Source organism: Dipodomys spectabilis, unplaced genomic scaffold, assembly GCF_019054845.1.
Source record: "Dipodomys spectabilis isolate Male_0828 unplaced genomic scaffold, ASM1905484v1 ptg000486l, whole genome shotgun sequence".
Classification (NCBI taxonomy): domain Eukaryota; kingdom Metazoa; phylum Chordata; class Mammalia; order Rodentia; family Heteromyidae; genus Dipodomys; species Dipodomys spectabilis.
Genome location: NW_024871163.1, coordinates 306,027 through 333,770, shown reverse-complemented (window position 1 = coordinate 333,770; position 27,744 = coordinate 306,027). Strand labels below are relative to the sequence as shown.

At 67.7% G+C, this 27,744-nt stretch overlaps 3 protein-coding genes across 3 annotated transcripts; all 3 read right to left on the bottom strand.

The window, feature by feature from the left end:
- Positions 1–949: 949 nt before the first annotated feature.
- Positions 950–10,596, bottom strand: Tedc1 (tubulin epsilon and delta complex 1). The gene is made up of 8 exons (XM_042669145.1): positions 10,430–10,596; positions 10,272–10,341; positions 9,488–9,690; positions 8,842–8,997; positions 7,089–7,187; positions 4,423–4,509; positions 3,804–3,980; positions 950–2,273 (listed from the first exon to the last, which is right to left on the bottom strand). The coding sequence occupies exons 1-8, from the start codon at positions 10,562–10,564 to the stop codon at positions 1,944–1,946; spliced, it is 1,257 nt and encodes a 418-aa protein (XP_042525079.1). The 5' UTR covers positions 10,565–10,596; the 3' UTR covers positions 950–1,943.
- A 2,442-nt stretch (positions 10,597–13,038) lies between these two features.
- On the bottom strand, positions 13,039–14,060 carry Crip1 (cysteine rich protein 1). Its single transcript, XM_042669165.1, has 5 exons — positions 13,962–14,060; positions 13,599–13,693; positions 13,404–13,461; positions 13,282–13,328; positions 13,039–13,168 (listed from the first exon to the last, which is right to left on the bottom strand). Exons 1-4 carry the CDS (start codon positions 13,999–14,001, stop codon positions 13,288–13,290), a joined length of 234 nt encoding a protein of 77 aa, XP_042525099.1. The 5' UTR covers positions 14,002–14,060; the 3' UTR covers positions 13,039–13,168; positions 13,282–13,287.
- Positions 14,061–19,888: 5,828 nt separating this feature from the next.
- Positions 19,889–27,361, bottom strand: Crip2 (cysteine rich protein 2). Its single transcript, XM_042669164.1, has 8 exons — positions 27,254–27,361; positions 24,855–24,949; positions 21,800–21,857; positions 21,554–21,694; positions 21,412–21,480; positions 20,984–21,078; positions 20,618–20,675; positions 19,889–20,494 (listed from the first exon to the last, which is right to left on the bottom strand). Exons 1-8 carry the CDS (start codon positions 27,294–27,296, stop codon positions 20,427–20,429), a joined length of 627 nt encoding a protein of 208 aa, XP_042525098.1. The 5' UTR covers positions 27,297–27,361; the 3' UTR covers positions 19,889–20,426.
- Between the last annotated feature and the right edge of the window lie 383 nt (positions 27,362–27,744).

Sequence of the window (27,744 nt, the reverse complement as noted above, 5' to 3'; positions counted from 1 at the left end):
TGTGTGCAACAACCCAGGTCTGCCCGCGATGCTGCCCGCAGCACATACCGTGGACTGTCCTTCCTTTATGGTGTAGTGTCTGACATGCCCAGACACATGCATGGTAGGAATCCATGACGTGTCCAGGCCAGCTGCGGCCAGCATCTCCCTGGACCCTGCCCCACACCCTGTGGGTAAGAACTGTGGAGTCACTTGATGGCTACATTGTTTTTTATTTTATTTTTCCTGTTGCTGGGAATTGAACCCAGAGCTTTACACATCCAAGTGCTCTACCACAGCACGCCCCCCCCCCCCCCCCCAGTCCTGCTGCTTCTCTTACTTATTTTGCCAGTCATGGGGCTTGAACTCAGGGCCTGGGCACTGTCCCTGAGCTTTTTCACTCGAAGGTATCGCTCTACTGCTTTGAGCCACAGCTCCACTTCCGGCTTGTGGGTGGTTAATTGGAGATAAGAGTCTTAGAGACTTCCCTGGCCAGCCTCCCGAGTTGCAAAGATTACAGGCGTGAGCCATCGGCACCTGGCACCCACATTTTTTGTTTGTTTTGCCAGTCCTGGGGCTTGCTTGAACTTAGGGCCTGGGCACTGTCTCCAAGCTTGGTTTACTCAAGGCTAGCGCTCTACCACTTGAGCCACAGTGCTACTTGTGGCTTTTTCTGTGCATGTGGTACTGAGGAATCAAACCCAAGCACTCTACCACTGAACCACATTCCCAACCTCTGGCACCCACATTTTTAAAGTCAGTTCCCAAAGGCTGGTCCAGGGAGCTTTTAAAAGGCTGGCAGTTGGGCTGGGAAGGTGGCTCAGTGGTAGAGTGCTTGCCTTGCATGCATGAGGCCCTGGGTTCAATTCCTCAGCACCACATAAGCAGAAAAAAAAAGCCGGAAGTGGTGCTGTGGCTCAAGTGGTAGAGCGCTAGCCTTGAGCTGAAGAGCTGAGGGACAGCGCCCAGGCCCAGAGTTCAGGCCCCATGACTGACAGAAAACAAAAAAAAGTCTGGCAACCTAAGTAGATTTGCTCAACACACAAGGCCTCCCGGCCAGGGAAGGAAGTGGGCACTGACCCGGAGAAGTGGCCAGTAACTCTCACAGCCATATCTGTGCAGAAAGGGGGAACCTGCTGGACACAGCCCCATCCAGCAGCGTGCGTAAAATCAGCCAGACTGAGTAAAGGCAGCACGGCACCTCTACTGACCCAGGGACAGAGGTGGCCCTGACCGGAGCAGGTGCCCTGGGGCCGCCCGTCCCTCCAGTGTGTACCCCCTGGAGCATGCCTGCCAGAGGCCCCCGGGCCAGGGGCTGGACGCAGCTTCAGGTCTGGGCTGGCAGGGCGCGGGAAGTGGCCTCGTGGGCTCCGTCAGGATGCAGGGCTTGGGGATTGGGAGCAAGGCAGGCTGGAGACGCCCGAACCGCCCCTGTCTGCTGACTGGCAGGAGGGTGGGTCGGGAGGGCGCACCACGGCGGTGGGCACATCCCAGACACAGGCGGCTTTGTCAGGGTGAGACTGCACTGCAGCTCCCAGAACAAAGGCCCTCTGTCTACACCGCGGCCAAGACTCAGTTCCAGGCACCGCCGCAGAGAACAGCAGAGCCCGGGGCCCGTCCACCCGCAGCACACAGGGCGGGCACAGGAGCTGTGCACTGTGGGACCAGGAGGCGGGACGCAGGCCTCACAGCCCCTCCCAGGCCGCCAAGCACCCTGTGCTGCCAGCCCCAAAACAGAAACCTGACCGCACCGTGGAGGGCTGGGCCGCAGACAGGGCCACCACATGTATTTTAGGCCCCTCCGGGTCCTCCAAGGAGGGGCAACCCCGCCTGCAACCACAGTGTGAGCCAAGTTCCTGGGCTTGCTCCTTGAGTCAGAGCCGCAGCCCGGGAGCGCGTGGCTCGACCTCTGCGTCAGCCCTGAAGTCTGTCCCCAGGCTCCCTGCACAGGACACGCGTGGCCCTCAGCGTCCGGGTGGCAGGATCCAGATGAGCCCGGGCAGGGCTCCCGCCAGCCGGGCCAGCTCCTGCCGGCAGCGCTCCCGCCGGCGGCGCAGTGTGGCCTCCAGACAGGCCACCTGCGTCCTCAGCGTCCCAATCACCTCGGCCGCTCGCAGGCCGGGGGACCCTGCCGCCCTGTCCTCAGTCCTCACCAGGCGGTGGGGTCCTTGAGGCCGGGCAGAGTCCCCAGAGAACTCCCAAGACACCCACAGGGCCTCCAACTCCTGCGCCACGACCTTCTGCAAAGCTCTCCGAGACGGACTCCATGCCGGACCCCGGCCTAGGCCTTCAACCTGCACCGGAAAAAAGACTGTGGCTCCAAAGCCTCCCGCACACAGGGCTCAGCCCGCACGGGGCCGCCAGCAGCCTCAAGCCAGACAACTCCTGCCAGGGGCAGGCAGTAGGCTGCTCACACCCGGCTCCCTACCAAGTCCCCGAGTCCCTCGCCAGCAGCTGCCAGGCACAAAGGACCTCCAAGACTAGGGAAACGGACCCACTCTGGGCCCCAGGCTTCTTCCCTGAGGAGCTTCATGGGCAGAGTTGGGGTGGCTCTGCAGCTCTGGCACATCTCCATCTCCAGGCCCACCCGAGCTCAGAGAAGGTCCTGAGTAGCTCCACTCCAGGCTCCGCATCACCTCCCCACCATCATCTGCTCCAGCACTTCCCTAGTCCTCCAGGTCAGAGCCGACCCAGGGGACATACAGCCCCAGGAGGCCGCCAAGAGACGTTGTGGACAGTGGGCCTGAGCAGGAGGCCACTCAGCAACCTCAGGAAGCCACTCAGGCCTCTGAAGACCCTGCTTACTGGGCTCTGCCTCCAAAGAGGCTGGGAAGGTGGCTCAGTGGTAGAGCGCTTGCCTTGCATGCTCAAGGCCCTGGGTTCGATTCCTCAGCACCACATCTGCAGAAAAAGCTGGAAATGGTGCTGTGGCTCAAATGGTAAAGCGTTGGCCTTGAGCTGAAGAGCTGAGGGACAGCGCCCAGGCCCAGAGTTCAAGCCCCACGACTGGCAAAAAAAAAACACACCAAGGTGCAAAGGTGGGCCAAGTGAGGCCCTCACAGCCGGGCAAGAGGGCCCTGCCCCCTAGCAGCCCGCGGGGGACCCGGGGAAGAGGGGCCCTGCCCCCTAGCAGCCCGCGGGGGACCCGGGGAAGAGGGGCCCTGCCCCCTAGCAGCCCGCGGGAGAGCCGGGGAAGAGGGGCCCTGCCCCCTAGCAGCCCGCGGGGGACCCGGAGAAGAGGGGCCCTGCCCCCTAGCAGCCCGCGGGGGACCCGGGGAAGAGGGGCCCTGGCTCCCCTAGCAGCCCGCGGGAGAGCCGGGGAAGAGGGGCCCTGCCTCCCCTAGCAGCCCGCGGGAGAGCCAGCATGGGAGCCCCGATCTGGGAGGCTTAAGGAGGGGTGTGCTCGGGGCTCCCATCACAGTGCTCCAGAACAAAAAAAAGCGCAACATGCAGCATGCAAATCCTTGAGCAGGATGCGAACGTCAGCTGGACACGGCTAGTGTCCAGATCAGGTCCCAGACCAGCAGTGAGAGACCAGAGACGATTCCACATGGGCTCCCCGCCGCCCCTCCCCACGCACAGACACGCCAGCGCAAAACCCACCACGTGGAGCCACAGGCCCTGCACCTCACACCCTCTGCCCTGCTGGAGCTGGTGCCAGAGTATTTACCAAAGTGCCCAACTGAGTCCATCCAGCCAGGTCACTCAACTAGTGGCTCACCCAATGAGTGGTCAGGCAGGGGAGGGGAGGTGCGGGGAGATGAGGCTGGAGGGGAAGGGGCGAGGGCCAGGAGAGCAGGGGGCAGGGCTACTGCGGGGCTCACCTGGGCCTGCCAGGCCGCCCTCCGGGGCTCCACCAGCTCCCGCAGCTCCTCCTGCAGGGAACGCAGTTCCTGCGCTGCCAGCTCCAATTTACCAAGCCTGTGCCCGGAGGTGACAGGCGGGAGTGCCGGCTGTGAGGCCTTGGTGGGGTCCTCGGGACAGGCACCCAGGACTGTGTCCTGACAGAGACCCGAGTGAGAAGTCCTGCCCGCCCCCCCCCCACCCGGGGTCCCAGCCAGAGGGACGGGAAGTCAGGGCTCCCCCTCCCCCAGAAGGACAGGAAGTCAGGGCTCCCCCTCCCCCAGAGGGACAGGAAGTCAGGGCTCCCCCGGGGTCCTGGCCAGAGGGATAGGAAGTCAGGGCTCCCCCGGGGGCCTGGCCAGAGGGACAGGAAGTCAGGGCTCCCCCTCCCCCAGGATCCCAGCCAGAGGGACTGGAAGTGGGGGGGGGCTCCCCCCAGGATCCCACCAGGGGCTGGTCAGCCCCTGACACGCAGCTTTCAGGAAGGCACCCAGCCCATACTTGGGGGAGGATCTAAAGTGAGGGCCAGTCACCAGAAAATAAGCCCCCATCCCACCCCACGCCCACCACAGAGGGGAGCAGGCAGGGGAGGCTGCTCACCATCCACCGCCAGTAGACCAGCTCCAGGCGCCGCCACTCCAGCACCGATTCCAGGTGGGCGTTCTCACGCTCCAGCGCCCGCAGCAGCTGGGGAACAGTCAGGCTGGGCCACACTACCCCAGCCTCCACAGACCCACGAGCTTCCCGCGTGGGGCCCTCCGGGGTGGGCAGGCCCCACATCCCACCCCATCCCCACTCCCGCTGCCTCCTGGAGGCTTCAGCCCTGGGGAGGCTCCCACCTCCGCGGGCCGCCGGGCTTGGCAGCCCAGCCTGAGCACACACGTCCCCCCCACTGTCCCGCAAGGAGAGGGACTACAGACCGTGAGGGGCTCGGGGAGGAGAGGCCTAGAAGGCCAGCGGGCGGCAGCAGGTGACCCTCCCCGGGAGCTGGAACTCCAGACAAGTTTGCACCTGGCCCACCTGGTTGGTACTGGGGCTCGGAGGGGAGATGGGTGTGCGCCGGGTGAGGAAGCACCTCTCCTGCAGCCCACAGTCCGCTGTGTACACGCCGTACACGCTGGAGCGCAGGCAGGGAGACACCCAGCCAAGTGGCCCATGGTGCCCGCCACAGCACAGGCCCGGCTCTGGCCTCTGCTCCTCAGGCTGGCAGGAGCCCAGGGCTCTGGCCAGGGACTCCTAACCCAGTATCTCCTTTTTGGACCACCCAGTGCCCCTCCCTGTCCCCTCCAGAGACAGGCGCTGATGACCCACGAGCAGAGCCCCTCCAGACGCCAGAGGCACTTTGCCTAGCCAGAGGCCCTGCTAGTACTTGGGGCAAGTATCCACACATAGACACCTGCAGCACACCCCAGAGCTCCTCAGCAGAGAGGACAGCACATGCCAGCTCTCTCCGGAATACCCCACCTGTGGCTCCACAGAGCTGAGAGCTGAGGAGCCAGGAGGGGCCCTGGGTGCCAGCCAAAGGCCAGTCCCATAGAGGGAGCGATCAGAACCACAGCCACGGACCTATGGGAGGCCTGGAAGCTAAAGGGGTCCAGCTTAAAACACAAGAGCACACAAAGTGGGACCCTGAGCCAACCACCCATCCCAGAAGAGCAGACTCATCCGCAACGGACATCGGAACGTGCCAGCACAAGGGCAGCTGAGGCCGCTTCCAAGAATGGGCCTCAGGGTGCCTGGTACTCCTAGGCCACCGTGGGGCTGGGGACTCAGAGGAGCCTTGACCTTTCCTCTTCCCCTGCTGTGCAGTCCGAACCAGGCCCCATGGTGCAAACGGAAGGCTGGGTCTCTGCCAGTGATTGCCAATCGCTGGGTCAGCCAGAAGCCCGTCTGGGAAGTTCTGGGACCACCCCAGCACCATGGGTCTGCTTCCCCTCCGACACTCCAGAAGGAAGCCAACCTGTGGCTTCAGTCCACCTGCTACCCCCACCTCTGGGTCCAGGGGCACCAACACATGCCAGCCTCCGAGACAGGAACGCACTGCACGCACGGGCACCCACTCCCACCCAGGTGATCTTACAGAGAGGGTTCCAGGCAGGACTCCTGGGCAAGTCTAGCTTCCACTTGCTCAAACCCAGGGCCCAGGGCTGAGTCAACCCTGTGAGGGGCAGAGCCATGAGATGATGGAGACACCAAATATGCCATAGCACCTGAAGGCCCAGCCCAGGCCCCAGCCAGGCCAGGCGCGCAAGCCCTAATCGGGGTGGGCCTGGCCTCTCAGGCAGGGGCATAACCATAGTTAGCACCAGAGGCCACGGCGGCTTACCAGACGGGCTCCACACAAATCACCCAGCAGCATGATGCCCAGAGGGACTCTGCCAGCCAGTATCCCAGACGCCACAAAGAACCACCACCCGATCACGAGTCAGATGACTGGCCCTTAACCCCTGTGTCCCCCTGGTGCCATGTGTCCAGGCCACAGGTGAGGTATGGGATGAAGTGAAGGTCAAGGGTTAGGGAGCAGAGACAGAGAAAGGGTCTGCCTGGAAGAAGGGGCCACAATGCCTGAGCTCCTGCTCTTCTGCTCGGCAGGGCATGCCCAGGGCCAGCCTAACATTCAGAATGGTCTAGAAAGCCTAGCACAAAGCTGGCCAAGAGATGGTAACCAGAGGATGGACAGAGAATGGGCGGGGAAAGGGACAGCACAGTTGGGAAGAACCAGACAGCCTGGGAAGAGCCCTGATACTCTCCTAGGACCCAGCAGCTCCAGAGGACAATGTCAGCCTGTGTCATCTGAGACCCAGAGTCTGTGTGGGATCCCAGGACCCAGAGCAGGCCCTCGCCGGGGGGGGAGGGGGGGGGGGGGGGGACTGGCCTCGGCAAACGCTTCCCAACAGGCCAGGCCATCACCCTGGGTCATGGCCTTGGGCACCAGGTGCCATCTGTATAGTTCCAGGCTCACTGCAGATCTAACACCAGTATCGTCCGTCCTAGAGGCCCCTCCCTTAGCGTCTGCAGCCCAATCCAGGCACCAAGCAACTTGGATCCTACCCACACCCTGCCAGATGACACAGTACCTAATATGTTAGAGAGACGAGGTGGACAGTCCAAGGGACAGGAAGAGTACAGGAGAATACAGCTGTCACCAGCAATGACCACGGGCTTGACAGATGCGGAGACACAGATCAGAGCCTGCCACCTGTGCAGACTCCCTGACAGCGCACCCGCTGCGGGCATGCCTGCCCCAGCGCGGTTCTAGCCCTCACCTGTCGGCCACGCTCTGGGTCCCTAAGCAGCTCTGTCTCAGCTACAGACAAGTGGCGGAGGCGCGGGTCACTGTGGCATCCCCGGGTGCACAGGTGGATCTGAAACAGGCAGGACAGAGCTCAGTGGGGTGGTGCTGGGCTCCTCCTCCCAGGACTGGCGCTCCAGCAGCTCAGGGCAAGTGCCTTCCCCGCCCAAGTCAGAGATGAAGACACAGAGAGCCAGTGCCGAGGGCTCACGCCTGCCATCCCAGCTACTCAGGAGGCTCAGATCTGAGGATCACGGTTCAAAGCCAGCCTGGGCAGAAAAGTCCCTGAGTCTCTTATCTCCAATGAACCACCAGAAAACCAGAAGTGGTGCTGTGGCTCAAGCGGTAGAGCGCTCACCTTGAGCTGAAGAGCTCAGGGACAGCGCCCAGGCCCAGAGTTCAAGCCCCAAGACTGACAAAAAAAAAAGAAGAAAAAATAAACAGAGAGCCACACCTTGCCTGAGGTGATCCAGGGCAGGGTCCAGGCTGTCCCAGAACGGTCCCAGGCCTGTCCCCAGCTCGGCCTGCCGAGGGACCCCCCTGCAGTGGGAACCACGCCCAGCCCCCCAAGGTACAGGATAAGGTAGAGAGGCCCACCCTGCGTGCCCTCCAGGCTATCCAAGTGACCCAAAGGCCAGCTGGCAGAGGGACAGCCTCCAGACAGGTGCAGTGGTGCCGGGAGGAAACACTGGGACACAGAGCAATGGACACCGTCTAGGGGACAGGGAAGTCCTCGCAGGGGCAAGGCCGGGAAGCAGCAGCCACTACAGTCGAGAAGTAAGCGTGTTCTGTGCCAGTGAGCCCAGGCCCGGGAGGGAAGCACCTCTGCTAGGGGCAGTGTCCGTTCAACAGGCCCCTTTCCCATTGCCCATGCTCCCTTCCCAGAACCTGGGAGAGGTCATCACTAGGCCCATTGGGTGCTGGCAGTGAGCTGTCAGCCTCCTCCGCCTTTACCTTGAGATGGCACTCCACTGCGGCAGTTACATACTAGCCTGCCCTGAGCACCAAAGTCCCTGCCTGCTAGACCCTCCTAGCCCCTGTAGGCTGTAAGGTCACCTCAGACACTGACCAGCACTTCTTCTAGTTTAGTGAGAAGTGGCCTTGCCAGTCTCTTTGCTGGCAATAAACCTTTCTTTGTTCTTTGTGCCTGGGTGTCTGCGTGGTTTTCTGGCAGGGCCTAACAGGCAGACATGTAGACACCTGTAGGCCACAACCAACCACCCAATAGCACTGACCTCACAATGCTGGACACCTGGGTCCCTGCAGCTGACACCAGCAGAGCTGATGCCAACCCTGAACTGCCAGTACCCAGGACATTAAAACAGCAGGTGCCTCTCGAGGGGCCAGGTGGCAGCTGGTTACACGTGGCTTATCGAGTCAGATGAAGGCCACTGCCATTTCTGTGACAAGGCAAACCTCACTGGTGGACACCCAGCTTTACACTGCAGGCCTCAGAACACTGACCCAGCTGGTCCCCTACTCCAGCCCCACCTACCCAGCTCTGCCCTGTCCAGCTCCCCTACCTGCACGAGGTCAGGTTCCAGGACTCTACTGGACAGTACCTCCTTGAAGTTCCAGCCTCAGCCAGGCCTGGGAAAACCTCCATCCAGACAGAAACCTAGGCTCAACCCCTGCTGGGCCTAGTGGGACTGGCCGCAGGGAGAGGCAGCCTGACAATGGGAACAGAGTTCAACAGCTGCTGGGTGGAGAACCACATGACCACATACCTTGCTCAGGAGGGCACACTGCTCCTGCTGAGTGGAGATCAGATGCCGCCACCGGAACCGCAGCTTTCCCAGCATCCACTGCACTTGGCGGAGGTCCACAGGGCCCTCTGCTTCCACGTGGGGTTCAGGTGGGCCAAAGCTAGTCAGGGCCTCACACTGAAGAGGGAAGAAAAAGCCAGGTCCCTGCCAGGAGCCATAGCTTGTGCCTGTAACCCTAACTACACAGGAGACTGAGACCTAAAGATGGAGAGTCAAGGCCTGCCCAGGCGGAAAAAAATTCCACGAGATTCTTATCTTCAATTAGCTACCAACACACTAGAAACAGAGCTGTGGCGCAAGTGGCAGAGTACCATCCTTGACCAAAAAAGCTTAGGAATAACAACTAGGCCCTGAGTTCAAGCCACAGTACCAACAAATAAGTAACTGTCAGACTGCTCCACACTCTACTCTGCCCGGAAGAAAGTGCTGGGTGGGGGTGGGCAGAGGTGCAAGCCTGCTCATCCTAAGTTAGACAACCAGAGCACCTCAGAGTGCCTTCCTGAAGGGCGAGAGAGACGCTGCTGCGGTCTGTCCTTGCTTGGTCACAGAGCATCTGGAGTTGCAGGCCGGCCTGTGCCCGCCGCCGCCCCCCTCCCTCCACACTCACCTGGCACTGGGGCACAGGGTCACCCAGCTGTACCCGGGCCTGGGCCAGCAGCTGCTCGAGCAGGGGGCCCCGGGCTAGGAGCCAGGACAGGGCCAGCAGCAGCTCCCGGCTGCCCCAGGAGCCGTCCTCAGGAGGCTGTGCGGGCAGCGAGCGAGGGTACCCCCGGATGCGCAGCGCTGACCTCACCACGCTGGCCTGGGCCTCTGCAGTAGGAAACCACCGGCTCAGGAGGGCCCCTAACTGGAAGGGCGACTTGGATCACCCCAGGCCCCCAGGACGTGCCTGGGATGAGGCAGGCAGCTAACGGGTAGGACTTCTGTGGACAGCGGGCGGGTCTGACCAGGCTCCTGTCCCAAAGACACCCCTTCAGGGGCTGGGAGGAGGGCAGATTGGGGGGGGGCAGGGCGGCCTCTCGGACCCCTAGGGGAGCGGGATCCGGAATAGGGGGGTGGTCTGGGGTCCGGGGGCGGGGCCCGGAATCTGAGACCTGGGATCCCGGGAACAGGATCCGGAGTCAGGGATCCAGGATCTGGGATGGGAGGGCGAGGTCTGAGGTCCAGGGTGTGGGGCCTGGGATCTGGGACGGGGGGCGGGGTCTGGGATCCGGGGACGGGGCCCGGAATCTGAGATCTGGGATCCGAGGAACAGGATCGGGGTCAGTGATCCAGGATCTGGGATGGGAGGGCGGGGTCTGAGGTCCGGGGTGCGGGGCCCGGGATCTGGGAGGGGGGCGGGGCCAGGGATCGGGGCGCGGGCCGGGCGCGGGCGGGGCTCTGCGGCTTACCCGGGCCCAGGCCGCAGTCCGCGGGCGGCGGCGACAGCACACGGAAGAGGAGCTGCCAGAGCGCGGGGGCCTGCGGGGCACGGAGGGCGCGCGGCCGGTCAGCGCGGGGCGCCCGAGCCACGCCCGGCCCTGCCGCCCGGCCGCCCCGCTAGCCTCACCGCCTCCGGCCGGTCGAACTTAGCGCGACGGAAGACCTCGGGGCTGGGCCCGGCGGGCAGCGACCGACTCAGCGCGGCGATGGCCTCGGGCAGCGCCCCGGCCGCCCCGGCCACGCTGCGCCGCCGCCTCCCCATGCGGCCGGCAGCCTCGGACCTCCCGCCGCGGCGGGCCGCGGTTCCTGTCGCCGGCCGCCCGGAGCCCTGGGCCAATGAACGGCGGCTAGGCGCCCGTTTCGGGCGCGGAGTAGTTCCTGGCTCCGCGGTCTTGTCAGTTCCTTCCGGTTGGAGTTCGGAGGCCCAATCTTCTCCCGCCTCGCCTGGAACCCGCCAATCAATGCTTCAGATCCCCAGTCACCTAGCAACCACGGGGGACGCCGCCAGCGCGTGGCGTCACAGCGCCACGAGGGAGGGGGGGAGGAGGAGCGCACACGGCGGCCGAGCGCCCTCCAGAGGCGGGGGTCGCGCACGGCGGCCGAGCGCCACGCGGGGGGGGGGGGGGACGCGCACGGCGGCACAGCGCCACGCGGGGGGTGGGGGACGCGCACGGCGGCACAGCGCCACGCGGGGGGTGGGGGACGCGCACGGCGGCACAGCGCCATGCCTGGGGGACGCGCACGGGGGCACAGCGCCACGCGGGGGGGGGGGGGGAGGAGGAGGAGGAGCGCACACGGCAGCCGAGCGCCCTCCAGAGGCGGGGACGCGCACGGCGGCACAGCGCCACGCCTGGGGTGGGGACGCGCACGGCGGCACAGCGCACGCCTGGGGTGGGGACGCGCACGGCGGCACAGCGCACGCCTGGGGTGGGGACGCGCACGGCGGCACAGCGTCACGCCTGGGGTGGGGACGCGCACGGCGGCACAGCGCCACGCCTGGGGGACGCGCACGGCGGCACAGCCCCACGCCTGGGGGACGCGCACGGCGGCAGGGCGCGCGTTCCCGAGGCCAGTGCCTTGCCGAGCCCGTCCAGACCAGGCCGCCAGGCGGCGCCGCGGCCCGGCGGCGTTGTCTTCCCGGTGTGGACCTGCGGGGCTCTGCGGGCTCCGCTGCTCCTGGAAGAGCCGTTAGGAGCCAAGGCCCGGCGCTGCGTCCCGACCCGGGCCGCCTTCCCGCCTGTCCGAGACTAGGAATTGGTGTCTGTTTCCTGCGGAGCGGGACGGCTCCAGGGCGGCCAGCGCGGGCCCTGTGCGCAGGCGCGCGGGCCCCGCAGCCGCTCCGCAGCCCCTCCTCTCCGTCCGGGCCTGGCGGGAGCCCGGCCGCACCGCGCCCTGCGCCGCCCGGGCCGGAAGGCGGGGGGCGCGCCCCGGGACCGGCTCGCTGCCGCTCCCTCCTTTGCTTTCTCGAACTCGGGGCCCGGGCGCTGTCCCCCCTCGCCACTTCCGGTTTTCTGGTGGTTCCTTGATGGTGATCGTCTCACGGCCTTTCCTGCCCGGGCTGGCTTCGAACCGCGGCCCTCAGCGCTCAGCCTCCGGCGCCGGGCTGGCCTGCCTTCCCCCGGCCTCGCGCGCCCCGCCCTGCACCTGCCCGTCCTGTCCCCACACGAGCCCCTGCCGCGGCCTCCTCCCCCGTGGTACCCGCGCTGCCCCGCCCACGGCTGCTCGGCCCCCGTCTCCCTGCGGCGGCCCAGCGATGACCCCCACCCTTTCCGCAGATCTTAGCTCGCCGAGTTCTTCCCCAAGGCCGCCCCCCCTTGGCCGCAATCTGGATGGGGGCCTCCGCGGCCGGGCGGGAGATCAGGACTGTGGGGGAGAAAAGACTCCCGGGAGGGGGCCAAGGGCAAAGCAGGGGGCGCTCGGGGAGGAAGGGCGGCTCCTTGCCCTTGCCCGGAGGCCAGACACACCCTACACTGCCCCCCCCCCCCGCGGCCTCGCCGTCATCTGAAAGCCCCCCCCTTCTCTTAGAATTCCAGACTCACCGACCCGCGGCCACCCTCCCCTCCCCCAAGGCCTGGGGCAGACTAGGCCGGGGAAGGCCCAGACCGCAGGGTCTCTTTGGCTCTGCCAGTGACGTAAGGTATCTGAGATCAGATCTCAGCCTGAGTAGCTAGAATAGCAGGTGAGACCCACCAGCCCCAGCCACCGGGGGCGTGAAGCTCCCTCCACTGCTGAGCAGAGGCCCCCTAGGTGTGTCTGGGCAGAGAGAAGGGCGAAAGTGGGGGTGCTGTCTGTGTGAAAGCTTCAGCAGCTGTAGGGCCCTGCAGAAATCTGGGGGATGGGGACAGGGTGGGGTGGCAGGAAGCACAAAGGGACAGGCAAGAAGCCAGACCACAACTCCCCAAAGAGTCTCAGAAAGGGAACCCACAACCAACCCAGCAGATTTACCCTCTGACCGGGCTTCAGCCTCTCCCTGGCCTCCTGTCCCCACTGACCCTTCGGCCAGAACTGCCCAGGAGGACTAGGGTACCTCTGCGGGCCTTCCCAGGAGGTGGCAGACTTGGGCTCCCTTTGTGGCTTCACCTACAGGAAGGCAGTGGCCAGTGTTATCTGCTGTGGCAGGAAAAGCTGAGCCCAAGGCTGGAGCCTGGCTGCAACGAGCCCTCCACCAGGGCTGCGGCATGTGCAGCCCACGCAGGCGCGCGCGGTCGCGCGCTCACACACACACACGCACGGGCGTTGAAGGCACTCCGGTTTTATTGAGGGCATGAAGGGTTACTTGGGATCCTGGGCATCCAGGAGCGAGGCCTGGCATCTGCCCAGGACAGGCAGTGACCCAGCGGGTGCCGGAGGACAGGATCTCCAAGGCCTGCACAGAAGAGCGGAGCTGCAGTGCGCTGCCCGGCCCCGCCCCGCCCCGCCCCGCGGCCTGGAGCGCCTGGAGCGCGGCCGGCCAGGGGACCTGGGGGGGGGAGGCGGTACCTGAGTCTACTTGAAAGTGTGACTCTCAGCTCCGCCTCGTCCAAAGCCTGCAGAGAAGAGGGAGCGGGTGAGGGCGCTGGGGCCTCGGGAGGTGCGGGGCCTCCGTCCGCCCCAGCACGTACCTTTGGGCCCAAACATGGCCGAGTAGCAGGGGTGGTTGCAGTAGGGCTTGCCCTCGTGCTGCGGGGAGAAGCGCGGTGAGGCCCGGCCTGGCCCCCACCCCGTAGCCCCCGGCCGCCCGCACACCCACCCCGGCCTGGCCCCCACCCCGTAGCCCCGGCCGCCCGCACACCCACCTCGGCCGCCCGCACACCCACCTCGGCGTGGCCCCCCGAGGTCAGCGTCTTCCCGCATTTCTCACACTTCAGGCAGGGCCGGTGCCAGTCCTTGCCCAGCGAGGTAACTCGCTCGGCTGCGGAAGCACAGCAATCCCGGTGAGACCCGGTGCTCGCCCGCGCTCCCCCCACCCCGCCTCTCCCGGCCCCGCGTCCCGCTCCCGGCGACGGAGGATCAGGGGCAGGAAGGCGGGACCGGGACGGCGCCCCAGGCGTCCGACTCCGCGTCTGGAGGGAGGGCGGCGCCCGCCGCGCCCCGTCCAGCCCGGGGCCGGCGCCCGGCCGAGCAGGGAGCCCGGGCCCGGGCCGCGGCGCCCCGCCCGCCCCGTGCGGCCCGGCGCTCACCGAAGTACACCTCCTTGTCGCACTTGGGGCACTTGGGCATGGCGGCGTCGTGGGCAGCGGAGACTCGGCGGCGGCTGAGCGCGGACCGGGCGGTGCCGCCGCGCCCGCGCTTTTCAGGGGCCGCGGGGCCACGCCCACCGGGGGGTCACGCCCCCTGACCGAGGTCACGCCCCAGCCCGAGACTTGGAGGCCCCGGGCCTCGAGTCCAGGCCACAGAGGTCCACGCCGGCCACCGGCCGAGGGCCGAGCGGGGCCCCTTCGGGGGTAGGGCCCTGGGGCGGGTCCGGGCCAGGACCCCAGCCTGGGACAGCGCAGCTGCCCAAGGCGACTGGGGCCGGGGTCGGGCGCGGCCGCCCGGCCTGGCCGCAGACCCGCCGGAACCGGAGGGGAAGGGTCGGTCACTTCTAGAGTACGAGAGGCGCGAGTTGGCGTTGGCCAACCGGTGGACCCTGCCCTCCCCGGAACGAGGGTGGGGGCGCATCCCAAGAGTCACCTGGCCGCGCCCCTGCCCCGGAGCTCAGCGAGGGCCTGGGGCCAGCGCGCCCGCCTGCCCCGCCGGAGGCCAGGCCCCGCCCCGACAGCTCGGGCCCCGCCCCGCCGGAGGCCAGGCCCCGCCCCGACAGCTCGGGCCCCGCCCCGCCGGAGGCCAGGCCCCGCCCCGACAGCTCGGGCCCCGCCCCGCCGGAGGCCAGGCCCCGCCCCGACAGCTCGGGCCCCGCCCCGCCGGAGGCCAGGCCCCGCCCCGACAGCTCAGGCCCCGCCCCGCTAGGCCCCGCCCCGAGGCCCTGCGGGACGGCTCCGGGGGAGCGGACAGCGGCGGGACCGCCCGCCCCGGGACTGGGTCCGGCCGCCTCGGCCCCTCCCCGGCGCCGGGTGTGGAACCCAGGCCTGGGGGCCAAAAGGCCGGGGCTAGAGGTCGGTGGGCGCGGACGCGCACAGCCCGGGCGCTTATCTCTGCGGGGAGAGCGGCCCAAGTCCACGCCGAGGCGGGGAGCGGCCCGCGCGGTGCCTGGCGGAGACCTCCCGGCCCGCGGGGAGTGCGGGGCGTGGGGCCGGGCCCCGGACCGCATCCCTGTCCCCCCCATCGCACACACACCCATCCCAAACCCAAGACGAACCCTTGGGCCCGTGCAGGCCCGAGCCCCCACCCCGGGGCCCAGCGCCTCTCTGAGGCCCTCCTGCTCACCATCGCGGGCCGAGGCCTGGAACGGAGCGGGGTGGAGGGGGCAGCGGGCACTTCCGTCTCCACATGCCCGTCTGGGACTCGGGGTAAGTCTGGAGCAAAAGCCTGGGTTTCAGGAATCCCACAGGTGCACCCTGGCCCCCGCCCTGCCGGGCCTCCCCCCAGGCCCCAGCTCTGCCCCTGCCTGGGGCTCAGCCTGAGGCCTCTCACAGGTGTGCACACACAGGCCTGCAAAGGTGAACTCCAGGGCTGGGAAGGTGGCTCAGTGGTAGAGCGCTTGCCACGCAGGCATGAGGCCCTGGGTTCATTCCTCAGTACCACATAAGCAGAAAAAGCTAGAAGTGGCACTGTGGCTCAAGTGGTAGAGCGCTAGCCTTGAGCTGAAGAGCTGAGGGACAGCGCCCAGGCCCAGAGTTCAGGCCCCATGACTGACAAAAACAGAAAAAGGTGAACCCCTCAGTCTCCACCCTGGGGAGCCTGCACCCAGCAGGAGCAGCCCTTCTTCCACCTCCCTCCCCATCCCTCAGGGGCCCCTGAGTCCTCCAAACCCCACAGGCTGAAGGCCAGAAAGGAGGCAGCTGCAGGGGCCTGGCCAGGGCATGAAAGCCTAGTAGAGGCTTCAGAATGGAGGAAGTTCTGGTGACAAGGGGGGGTGCTGGAGGCTCGGCCACTGCAGATCCTTGCAGCCTGGCCACACAGGCAGTACACCCACCGGCCTGCCAGGGTGTGGCAGGGTGCAGGCCTGGAGGCGCCCGGCAGGCTGCCGGGGCTCCACTGTGACCACGTGCTCAGGGGGCGGGACCTGGGTGTCTGGACGCAGGTGTCCTGAGCCTGCGGGCATACCTCTTGCCTGTGTCCCCAGAGTCTGTGAGGTCTCTAAGCACATTGCTGGGCACATTTCCTTCCAACTCCACACCACCCCAGGGTATGTACAGAACCTTCTCAGCTCTGAGCTGGGGACATTTTCCAATGCCACCAGGAGCAGGGACCTCTCCCTCCATCTTCCATTACCCAACCTCAACCCCAGAGATAGCGCCTTCTCCCACATGTGAATCCAACCCCCCCCCCAGCCCAGGGAGCCCTCCTGGCAAACCCAAGATGAGCCCTTCCTGCCCTCCCTACTGTTATTTCCTGTTGCCATGGTCCCCGGGGGAGGAGGAGGGGGCAGGGTGACTCCTCTGTGTGGTGATCAGCAGTGCACACCTGGTTCCCTAGCTGTCAGGAGGGCAAAGCAGGAAGATCATGAGTTCAGGACCAGGCCCTATCTCAAAGAGAAAGAGAGAAAGAGTACAGACATACAGAAAGACAGACACATAGATGTGCACACACATGATCACAGACACATTGCTAGAACCTGTCTGGGAGGAGGAGTCCCTCACTGTCTGCGGTGTCCCTCCGGCCCCCAGTCCCTTCTTCCTTACTGCACCCAGCCTGTGTCCAGACCACTGGTCTCACCCCCAATCCTGACAGAGGCTTAAGTGGCACCAGTTGCTGCCCCCTTCCCAGGGCCTCAGTTCCACCCAGGTGCAAGGGCCGGGCTCCTGCCAGCCTGCCAGGCCCCTCCTTCCCAGGCTGCCCCTGGGAGGGACCCCTCAGCAGGCCAACAGGACAAGGACCCCAGGCCGGATGGAGGCCCCAGCACCCCACTCTGCAGGAGCACACAGCAGGCCGAGTGGGGTGCGGAACGGCGCCAGCCCCCAGCTGCTGCCCTGGCTGCCTTCATACTGCGATGACATGAGGACACCGTGGACTTTGGGAGCTGATACTCTGGGTCTTCCTCTGCTCACCCAGTCTTCTTTATTCAGATGCCCAGTACCCTCAGCTGGCCAGCACCTAGCACTGGAAGCCAGCCAGAGATCGCATGCAGCGGTCCACGGGCCACTGACCTCTGTGGAATCTCCACCCCCTCCCAGCCCCATAGAACTTGATAAGGGGCCTCCTCCCTCCTCCAAGTTTGGCAGAACTGTGCTCACCGGGCGCCTCACCTGGTCCCTCACTGCAGGTGTGCAGGTGTGAGGCCCCCCTGCCTCACGGGGGGGTGGGGGGAGGCACACCCAGGGCCATGTGCTTCCGGCAGGAAAACAAGCTGAACCCCGCCAGACATAGCTCTGGCCTCCCACGTCCAGCCCCTCCCCGGCCTGGTGCAGGACACTCACAAGTTCCCAGGGCCTATTTTCAGCAGCTCGTCTCCCGGGACCTGTCTGGCCTGGGGTGGGTCCCGGGTGGGCCTGCTGGCGGAGGCGGCTGGGGGTGGGGAGAGACTGGACGCTGTGGTTCCTGGGCCTCCAGGCTCAGGGCACTGCTGCTGCTCTTCTTCCTCCCCACACGCAGCAGAACAGGGCCAGGGTGGTGAGGAGGGGTCTGGGCTCCCCACCGCACCCCTTCCGTGTAGCCGCACCCCTTGTTTTGGGCCAGACGGGTGCGCCTGTCCTCCCTTCCCTGGAGGCAGGCATAGTGCCCAGTCTCTGTTTCTTGAAGCCAAAACCCAGGCAGAGCTGCCTGGAATTCCAGCCTCCCAACCCAACAGTTGAGGCCTTGTTTACGACCCTGAGCCCGCTCCCCTGACACCCGCCTGGCCCTGGGGAAAGGCAAGCCTACGCCTGGCACCCTGGTCCCCAGCCAGTGCTGTTTGCCCACAGCTACAGCTGGGGCACTGGCACGTGGACACAGGGTACCTGCTTGAAGCTCCTGGGGCTAAAGCCAGCCATCGGTGAGCTGACCTCAGGGATGGGTGGCCACACCTCCACTGAGCTCTACAGAGGCTCAAGAAGCTAACCAAGAGGAATGAAGCCCAGAGACAACCAGGAGCTGGGAAGATGGGGGTGGGGAAGGGGTGGGCAGAGGGGGGGAATCCAAGTCTGATCACAGGTCACTAGCCTGGGGGTGCTGGGCTGACACTGGAGGGCACTGGGGGCTGTGAGGTGGGGCTGGAGGAGCAACAGGAGGAGCTGGCCTCACAGATGAATGGCAGGGGGCACTGGGGGGGGGGGTTGTGGAACAGGACAGGGAAGGAGGCCAAATCCAGATGGACTGTGTGGAGGTCCTGAAGTGGGACCTGGTGGCCAGGTAAAACATCCCCCAACCTCTGCACCTGGAGTGGGGGTCTGCTCTGGGAAGGCTAGGCAGGAACTCTCCTCTGAGCTAGCCCCAAGCACATGGGTGGGACTCCGAGCTGCCTGGCAGCTTGTGGTCCGGAGAGGTGAGGAGGGCCTAGGGCAACCTCCCAGGAAACAGAGAAGAAACACCCACTCCAGAGACTGGAGATGACATCCACTCCTGAGGACAGAGTGGAGACTCCCCGTGCTCCACCCTTCCGCCTGGAGCAGTGCCCTGCAGGGGCCAGGCAGTGCGGAGGACACCACCCAGCAACAAGGCCCCTACAAACAGCAGCAGCACGGCGTTTCCAGGGCAACCCTTCACAAACAAACAAGGCCGCGTCATCTTCCCCACAGGAAAGGAGCAGGTCCACCGCCCCGCTAGGCCAGCCCACTGCTCGGGAGCCAGGGCTGTCAGGGCCCACCAGCCCCACCCAGCCTGAGGGCTCTGGCTCACCCTGAGACCCCTCTGGGGTCACTGTAGGATCCAGACACCGCTGCCCAGCCCCAGGCAGACAAGCCCTGGTAGCGGCTGGTGGAGCTCTTGAAGTTTCGCCGTGGTGGAGGGAAGTGGTCCCAGCCAGGACTCCGGGACCGGCCCGGTTTCTAGCACCCTGGGGACCTCCTCCTCACTTGGTGTGGAGAGAGACTGCTGGCAAACAGGGACACTGCCCGACTTGAGGACTCTTACCCCCTGGTTTACAGGACCATGGGCCCAGCCCTGCGCTTGGCCAGGCCTGGGAGCCCTTGTCTGGCAGGCTGCCTGCGGGGAGCTGCCGTGGGCATTGAGAGTCAAGGCTGGGGGTCAGTGGGGGCCCAAGCAGGTCCAGTGATGCCACCAGGGCAGATCCAAAATGCACTGGCGCCCTCTAGTGGCCAGACCAGGGGCCTCCGCCCCAGGGCCTCCTGATAGAAGGCAGAGGCTAGACTACCAGGGAGTGTTGAGGCAAGTGTTTTCATTGCAAACCCAGGTGTCAGAGCCCCTGGGGAGAAGGGGACAGAACGACACAAAGCCATGGCTGAGGCTGGCCTGACCTTCTGTGACTGCAGCCCTCTCACCATCTCCACCCAGTCCCCACTCTCCACTGGCTCCCTCAGAGACAGAGGCTCAGGCCTGTTCCCTGCTATACGTTATCAGCATAGTCACAAAGCTGGTCCCTCCCACCTCCCGGCTCCTGAGCCAGAGCTCAGCTCCCTTGGCTTGAGAGTATGCGGGGGGGTTTTTTTTGTTTGTTTTTTGGGGGGTCCGGTCGTGGGCCTGAACTCTGGGCCTGGGCGCTGTCCCTCAGCTCTTCAGCTCAAGGCTAGCGCTCTACCACTTGAGCCACAGCACCACTTCTGGCTTTTTTCTTTTTGCTTATGTGGTGCTGAGGAATCGAACCCAGGGCCTCTGGCATGCAAGGCAAGCGCTCTACCACTGAGCCACTTTCCCAGCCCGAGAGTGTGCATTTTTTGACAGTGGGGTCTTTGAACCCCCACAGGCCCCTTCCTTGGGCCCCTCCCCAGGACTCCTGGCCAGTCCAGCCATGTGTGTCCACTCACCACGTGGATCCCACCACCGCCTAACCCTGGCTTCCCTGCCGCCCCCCCCCACCAGAAGCTGGGCCTGGGAGCCTCTGGAGGCAGTCACCAGTACACAGACGGAGTCCTACGATCCTCAAACCTTTTATTGACAGCAAAATCGGGCACTGCATGTGAGCCATGTGAAGGGTGGGCAGTGAGGAGTCCAGGCAGAGTGTCCCACCAAGAGCACCTCCACCTTTGGGTGCCGTGAGAGCGTGGCCACCACTGGCAAGCAGAGCATAATACTGGTGGGCTGGCACGGACAGCAGGGAAGGAATGGGACAGCCACTGTAGAGATCCACCAAGGGTACAGGGACACATGAGGACAGAGACAGACAGGCCAGGAACAGTGGGACACAGGGGATGGAGGCACAGACACAAAAGTAGATACAGGGACACAGGATGCTACAAGGGATAACACACCAAGACACGGCTGGGCTTGCAGACTCCTCCGGAGACTGCCCTCAAGACCCCTCTTCCTCCAGGGACTCAGGCCCTGGGCTTACAGGCAGGACACACAAGGCAGGACTGGACAGTGGACAGTCTCCTCCCTAAAGCCAAGCAGGGGACTTGGGGGCAGGTTCCCACAGGAGACAGGTCCTGCCCCTGCAGGGGGTTATGGGCCTAGGGCTGAACTGTGCCTTCAGGGTCTCTGTCATAGATGTAGCTGCCCACAGCTCCAGTATTCACTCCTGTGCGGAGAGATGATGGGTGGACAAGTGGAAACAAGCAGGTGTCTGGAGGAAGAAAGGATTTCCCACCACCATCCACTACAACCTCCTCCTCTTCCCCTGTCCCATTCTACCCCCACTTACCCTTGGGTCCAAACAGTATCCCATAGCACGGCTTGTGGCAGTAGGGCTGGCCATCGTGCTGTGGACAGGATGGGGGTATGCTGGGCACAGGCCTCTGGCTCCCCTCCCCACAGACTGTCTTGATGCAGGTCCCTCCCTGAGAATCCAGGCCCACTTACCTTGGCAGGCTGGATGTGGAAGGGGTGTCCCCCCAGCATGGGAAAGTGCACAGTCTGGCCACCAGGGGTCAGTCCTCAGCCTGGGCCAGCCTGAGGGGCCCCCGTCCGCCCCCTCTCAAGCCTGCACCCCATCAGCCCTGCATCTTTATTCATCCCTGTAGTCTTCTCCAGGCTGGTCTGACCCCACAAACCCAGTCCTGCGCCTCACCTCCGCATGCCCCCCTGGGGTCAGGGTCTTGGAGCAGCGCTCGCAGCGAAGGCAGGGCCGGTGCCAGTCTTTGCCCAGAGATGTCACCTTTTCAGCTGAAGGGAGGAGCCAGTGACACCCCGTCCAGCACGGAGGGGAGGGGCTGGAGATGCCCCGCCCAGCAGAGGGGAGGAGCTGGCGGTGCCCCGCCCAGCAGGGAGGGGAGGAGCTGGCGATGCCCCGCCCAGCACGGAGGGGAGGAGCCAGTGCGCCCCACCCAGCACAGAGGGGAGGAGCTGTCGATGCCCCGCCCAGCATGGGGGAGGAGCCAGTGCGCCCCACCCAGCACGGAGGGGAGGAGCTGGCGATGCCCCGCCCAGCACGGAGGGGAGGAGCCAGTGCGCCCCACCCAGCACGGGTTCCCATAGGCAGGCTGGGCAGTCACTCACCGAAGTAGACCCTCTTGTTGCATCTGGGACACATGTTGGGCTCTCCGGTGAATGTGGTGACACTGGAGGCTGTGGGGAGGGAGGGCCGAGGTCAGAAGGGACCGTGGCCGCTCACCCCAGCGCCCATGGATGGAGGACCCACCTTTGCTGGGTCCTTTGGGAGGACCGCTGGCCTTGCGCTCCTCAGCTCGGGCCACTGGGGCCTCGATCGGGCCGGTGACCTGAGGGCCCTCGGACAAAGGCTGCTCGTAGATGTAGGAGCCGGCACCCCCAATATTCACGCCTGTGGGTGGCAGAGCGATTCCACTGGAGGCCAGTGTCCTCCTCTCGCCGCCCCCCTCCGCCCCCAGGACAGGACCACCTCGTAAGCGCCCCAGCGCACGCTCACCTTTGGGTCCGAACAGTGTGGCATAGCAGGGCTTGTGGCAGAAGGGCTTCCCATCATGCTAGGTGGAGGAACAGCCGTGAGGGCGGGGCCCCGCTCCTCCCCCGCCCCGCCTGTGCCCACCTCGGGCTCCACCCCACCCTGTGCCCACCTCGGGCCCCGCCCCCACCCTGTGCCCACCTCGGGCCCCGCCCCCACCCTGTGCCCACCTCGGGCTCCACCCCACCCTGTGCCCACCTCGGGCCCCGCCCCCACCCTGTGCCCACCTCGGGCCCCGCCCCCACCCCACCCTGTGCCCACCTCGGGCTCCACCCCACCCTGTGCCCACCTCGGGCTCCACCCCACCCTGTGCCCACCTCGGGCTCCACCCCACCCTGTGCCCACCTCGGGCTCCACCCCACCCTGTGCCCACCTCGGGCTCCACCCCACCCTGTGCCCACCTCGGGCTCCACCCCACCCTGTGCCCACCTCGGGCCCCGCCCCCACCCTGTGCCCACCTCGGGCCCCGCTCCTCCCCCGCCCCGCCTGTGCCCACCTCGGGCTCCACCCCACCCTGTGCCCACCTCGGGCTCCACCCCACCCTGTGCCCACCTCGGGCCCCGCCCCCACCCTGTGCCCACCTCGGGCTCCACCCCACCCTGTGCCCACCTCGGGCTCCACCCCACCCTGTGCCCACCTCGGGCCCCGCCCCCACCCTGTGCCCACCTCGGGCCCCGCCCCCACCCCACCCTGTGCCCACCTCGGGCTCCACCCCACCCTGTGCCCACCTCGGGCTCCACCCCACCCTGTGCCCACCTCGGGCTCCACCCCACCCTGTGCCCACCTCGGGCTCCACCCCACCCTGTGCCCACCTCGGGCCCCGCCCCCACCCTGTGCCCACCTCGGGCCCCGCCCCCACCCCACCCTGTGCCCACCTCGGGCTCCACCCCACCCTGTGCCCACCTCGGGCTCCACCCCACCCTGTGCCCACCTCGGGCTCCACCCCACCCTGTGCCCACCTCGGGCTCCACCCCACCCTGTGCCCACCTCGGGCCCCGCTCCTCCCCCGCCCCGCCTGTGCCCACCTCGGGCTCCACCCCACCCTGTGCCCACCTCGGGCCCCGCCCCCACCCTGTGCCCACCTCGGGCCCCGCCCCCACCCTGTGCCCACCTCGGGCCCCGCCCCCACCCCACCCTGTGCCCACCTCGGGCTCCACCCCACCCTGTGCCCACCTCGGGCCCCGCCCCCACCCTGTGCCCACCTCGGGCCCCGCCCCCACCCCACCCTGTGCCCACCTCGGGCTCCACCCCACCCTGTGCCCACCTCGGGCTCCACCCCACCCTGTGCCCACCTCGGGCTCCACCCCACCCTGTGCCCACCTCGGGCTCCACCCCACCCTGTGCCCACCTCGGGCCCCGCCCCCACCCTGTGCCCACCTCGGGCCCCGCCCCCACCCCACCCTGTGCCCACCTCGGGCTCCACCCCACCCTGTGCCCACCTCGGGCTCCACCCCACCCTGTGCCCACCTCGGGCTCCACCCCACCCTGTGCCCACCTCGGGCTCCACCCCACCCTGTGCCCACCTCGGGCTCCACCCCACCCTGTGCCCACCTCGGGCTCCACCCCACCCTGTGCCCACCTCGGGCCCCGCCCCCACCCTGTGCCCACCTCGGGCCCCGCTCCTCCCCCGCCCCGCCTGTGCCCACCTCGGGCTCCACCCCACCCTGTGCCCACCTCGGGCCCCGCCCCCACCCTGTGCCCACCTCGGGCTCCACCCCACCCTGTGCCCACCTCGGGCTCCACCCCACCCTGTGCCCACCTCGGGCCCCGCCCCCACCCTGTGCCCACCTCGGGCCCCGCCCCCACCCCACCCTGTGCCCACCTCGGGCTCCACCCCACCCTGTGCCCACCTCGGGCTCCACCCCACCCTGTGCCCACCTCGGGCCCCGCTCCTCCCCCGCCCCGCCTGTGCCCACCTCGGGCTCCACCCCACCCCACCCAGTGCCCACCTCGGGCCCCGCCCCCACCCCACCCAGTGCCCACCTCGGGCCCCGCCCCCACCCCACCCTGTGCCCACCTCGGGCCCCGCCCCCACCCCACCCTGTGCCCACCTCGGGCCCCGCCCCCACCCTGTGCCCACCTCGGGCCCCGCCCCCACCCTGTGCCCACCTCGGGCCCCGCCCCCACCCCACCCTGTGCCCACCTCGGGCCCCGCCCCCACCCCACCCTGTGCCCACCTCGGGCCCCGCCCCCACCCCACCCCCCTGTGCCCACCTCGGGCCCCGCCCCCACCCCCACCCCGTGCCCACCTCGGGCTCCACCCCCACCCTGTGCCCACCTCGGGCCCCGCCCCCACCCTGTGCCCACCTCGGGCCCCGCCCCCACCCTGTGCCCACCTCGGGCCCCGCCCCCACCCCACCCTGTGCCCACCTCGGGCCCCGCCCCCACCCCACCCTGTGCCCACCTCGGGCCCCGCCCCCACCCCACCCCCCTGTGCCCACCTCGGGCCCCGCCCCCACCCCCACCCCACCCTGTGCCCACCTCGGGCTCCACCCCCACCCTGTGCCCACCTCGGGCCCCGCCCCCACCCTGTGCCCACCTCGGGCCCCGCCCCCACCCCACCCTGTGCCCACCTCGGGCCCCGCCCCCACCCCACCCTGTGCCCACCTCGGGCCCCGCCCCCACCCCACCCCCCTGTGCCCACCTCGGGCCCCGCCCCCACCCCCACCCCACCCTGTGCCCACCTCGGGCCCCGCCCCCACCCTGTGCCCACCTCGGGCCCCGCCCCCACCCCACCCTGTGCCCACCTCGGGCCCCGCCCCACCCTGTGCCCACCTCGGGCCCCGCCCCCACCCCACCCTGTGCCCACCTCGGGCCCCGCCCCACCCTGTGCCCACCTCGGGCCCCGCCCCCACCCCACCCTGTGCCCACCTCGGGCCCCGCCCCCACCCCACCCCACCCTGTGCCCACCTCGGGCCCCGCCCCCACCCCACCCTGTGCCCACCTCGGGCCCCGCCCCCACCCCACCCTGTGCCCACCTCGGGGCCCCGCCCCACCCCCGTCCCCGGCCGGTGCCCACCTCGGCGTGCCCGCCTGGAGTCAGCGTCTTGTTGCAGCGCTCGCACTTGAGGCAGAACTTATGCCAGTCCTTGCCCAGGGAGCTCACCTTCTCGGCTGTGGGCAGAGGTGTCGGGGCTTCACACCGGGCACTGGGCCCCGCCCCCCGCCCGCGGAGCCTGCCTCTCCCAGGGAATCCTCCAGGCTCAGGCCAGGGGCCCAGCTTCCCCCGCAGGTCCCCCTCATCTGTAGCACCTGGCTCAGGTGCCTGTTAACCCCTCCAAGTCGGCTGAGACTGCACCTGCTTCCACCTGCCTCCCTCCGAGCGTCCACCTCCCGGACACACATCCCTGACTCCTTCCCCACGAGCACCCACCAAGGGAACAGCTCTGGGCCTCCAGCACCTCCAAAAGAAGGCAGGCCTCTCCCTAGTAGGACCCTAGGCAGGACCCTGATTTGGCTTCCTCATCCCAATCCGAGATCTTCCTCTACACAGCTGCCGCTTTGGGGTCAAAGGTTTAAGACCAGCTGCTAAGGATCAGATTGGGTGCCCTGCTATTCCCCCCCCCCCCCAGTGCTGGGGCGGGCAAGCTTCCTCCCAAAGGACGGAAGCCTGGGCCTCCCAAGGGAGTGAGGCAGGAAGAGGGTGGAGGATAGGGCAGGAAGAAGGGCCGGAATTCCAAAGGGAAGGGCCAGTCTGGAGACTGGCTGCTCACTAGGATACAGCCAACCTGCTCAGTAGATGGCAAAAACAGAAGCATCTGCTGACAACCGACAGAACAGCAGGCTCAATCACCTGCACCCTTGGCACCAGCCCTCCCCTAGGCAGCCCTAGCAATTGCAGGACACAGGGCAGCTGACCCTGAAAAGGCCTACGGGTACTGACCACCGTCCTCCAGTGGCTGAGGTGCTGGTGGAGAGGGGGCTCTCCAGGTCCCCAGCAGAACGTGCTAGGCACGGCCAGGCCCGCGCATTCCCTGGGGAACTCTACCTACTCCCATCACTTTGCTTTCTCTGAGGTGCAGAGACCAGGCTGGCCAGGGCAGGCGGGAGCTGGCTGGCAGAGGGCAGGCTTGGCCCCGGGGCCGCCTGGCAGCCTCTAGCTCTGCGATAAGGAGTTTGTCGGGATGGTCATCAGCGGCTGTGGCAGCTGCAGCTCAGGGCTGCCAAAACCATACTGCGCGGGCCAGCTCCAGGACTGGGGCCGTGCGGGGGCAGAGAGCTGACCCTCAGACCCGCTGGCTCGATGGCCGCATTACAGGCCCCAGTCGGGAACACAGAATCGATCGGGTCTGATGGCTTGGGAGCAAACAGGCTCCGCTGCCTGGCCGCAACTGCCCGGGAGGCCACTCTGGGACGCTGCAGCCCAGATCTACTCAGGTGGCCCCACAGGTGCCTCCCCACGCACAAAGACCGCTCCCGCGGCCGCCTTTGTTTTGCCGGGCTGGAGGTGGTGCCCGAGCAGGGGAGCCCTGCGTCCTGTGTTAGGGCCAAAGCCTCCCGGAGCCAAGCCATGGGCGGACCCTCCTTGCCCCGACTTGCCAGGGACCAAGGCCGGGCAGGCTTCTGAGGAGGAGTGGGAAGGCCCTGGCTCCGGGCCACTCCAGAAGCTCTCCAGGCCGAATCCGGTCCCCGCCCATGGGAAGAGCAAACAAGAGTGGCCTCTGCTCTCCTGTAAGAGGGGTGCCCAGGGAAGGCTCCCTGCTGCCCCCACCCCGGTCCTGGGGTGCCCAGGGAAGGCTCCCTGCCTGCCCAGCCCTCTGCCCTTCCAGTCTGGCCCGCAGTCTTGACGTCTGGTCCCGACGGCGGGCAGGGACGTGGCTCAGGCGGGAGGGACCGGGGTGGCGCAGCCGGGCCAGGCCAGGCGGCCAGGGGAGTAGGAAGGGGGCCGCTGCGGGGGACGGGGCGCTGGGCCGGGCGGAGGCCGGTTCCTCCGGTCCGGGATCTGGGGCTCCGGACGCCGCGGTCCGAAGCTCGCGGGGGCCTGCGTGTCACCCCACCGCACCCGCGGGTAACGCGGGGCAGCCCGCCAGGAGACCAAGGCCGCCCCGCCTGGGCCGAAGCCCGACGGCGCCCAGGCCTGCCGCGGCGGCCGGGGCAGAGGGCGGAGAGGGCCGGGCCGGGCCGGGCCGGGGCCACCGACGGAGCGGGAGCGCGGCCGGCGGGAGTCGGGGGCGAGCGGCCACGCCCGGTCCGCCCGGCCCCGGCCCGGCCCCGGCCCGCTGGGGAAAAGCGGGGCGTCCGGGGCTCGGGACGCAGAGCCCGCCGGGCCGCCCGCGGGTCCCAGACCCGCCCGCCCGCGCCGCGCCCCGAGGGCGGGGTTTCGGGCCGCGCATCCCGGCTGCGCACGGGGACCCACGCACCTGGCGGGGTGCGGGGCGCGCGCGGGCGGGTGCGGGGCCCGCGCGGGCGGGCACTCACCGAAGTACACGGTCTTGTCGCACTTGGGACACTTGGAGGCCATGTCCGGTGCACCGTCGGCCCCGCGCCCGCTCGCTCCGCGCCCGCCGACCGCTCGCTCCGCGCCGCCGCCCGCCGCGCCCGCCCGTCCTCCGCCCGCCCCCCGCCTCCCATTGGCCCCGCGGCCGGGGTGGGGCCTGGGAGCCCGCCCAGGGGCCGCCCGCCCCGGGGGCGCGGGGGACGCCGAGGGCGGGGCGCACCTGCCGAGCGGGGCCGCCACCCCGCGCCCCGCGCCCCCGCCCCGAGCCCGCCCCGGGGCTTCCCGGGCTGCGCGGCGGGAGTGGGGCCGCGGCTCGGGGCGGGGGCGCGGCGGGCGGGGCGCGGGCTCAGCCCTCCCTCCCCTCCCCTCCCCTCCCTCTCTCCTCCGAGCGGCGCCGCCTCCCTTTGTTGCCCGGTTTCCATGGAAACAGCGCGCGCGCGGCCTGCGGGGCTGCCGGCTGCCGGGCCCCCAC

What these genes read in the sequence shown, in the direction of transcription:
- Tedc1 (XM_042669145.1), bottom strand. Translation starts at nt 10,564, where the DNA reads ATGGGGAGGCGGCGGCGCAGCGTGGCCGGGGCGGCCGGGGCGCTGCCC. An exon ending in GGACTGCGGCCTGGGCCCGG is followed by an intron (nt 9,691 to 10,271) that starts GTAAGCCGCAGA and finishes TTCCTACTGCAG; the next exon opens with AGGCCCAGGCCAGCGTGGTG. An exon ending in ACCCAGAGCGTGGCCGACAG is followed by an intron (nt 4,510 to 7,088) that starts GTGAGGGCTAGA and finishes ACTGTTCCCCAG; the next exon opens with CTGCTGCGGGCGCTGGAGCG.
- Crip1 (XM_042669165.1), bottom strand. Translation starts at nt 14,001, where the DNA reads ATGCCCAAGTGCCCCAAGTGCGACAAGGAGGTGTACTTCG. An exon ending in CGACAAGGAGGTGTACTTCG is followed by an intron (nt 13,694 to 13,961) that starts GTGAGCGCCGGG and finishes GTGCTTCCGCAG; the next exon opens with CCGAGCGAGTTACCTCGCTG. An exon ending in GGCCATGTTTGGGCCCAAAG is followed by an intron (nt 13,329 to 13,403) that starts GTACGTGCTGGG and finishes TCTTCTCTGCAG; the next exon opens with GCTTTGGACGAGGCGGAGCT.
- Crip2 (XM_042669164.1), bottom strand. Translation starts at nt 27,296, where the DNA reads ATGGCCTCCAAGTGTCCCAAGTGCGACAAGACCGTGTACTTCG. An exon ending in CGACAAGACCGTGTACTTCG is followed by an intron (nt 24,950 to 27,253) that starts GTGAGTGCCCGC and finishes CTCTGCCCACAG; the next exon opens with CCGAGAAGGTGAGCTCCCTG. An exon ending in CTCCAGGCGGGCACGCCGAG is followed by an intron (nt 21,858 to 24,854) that starts GTGGGCACCGGC and finishes TCCTCCACCTAG; the next exon opens with CATGATGGGAAGCCCTTCTG.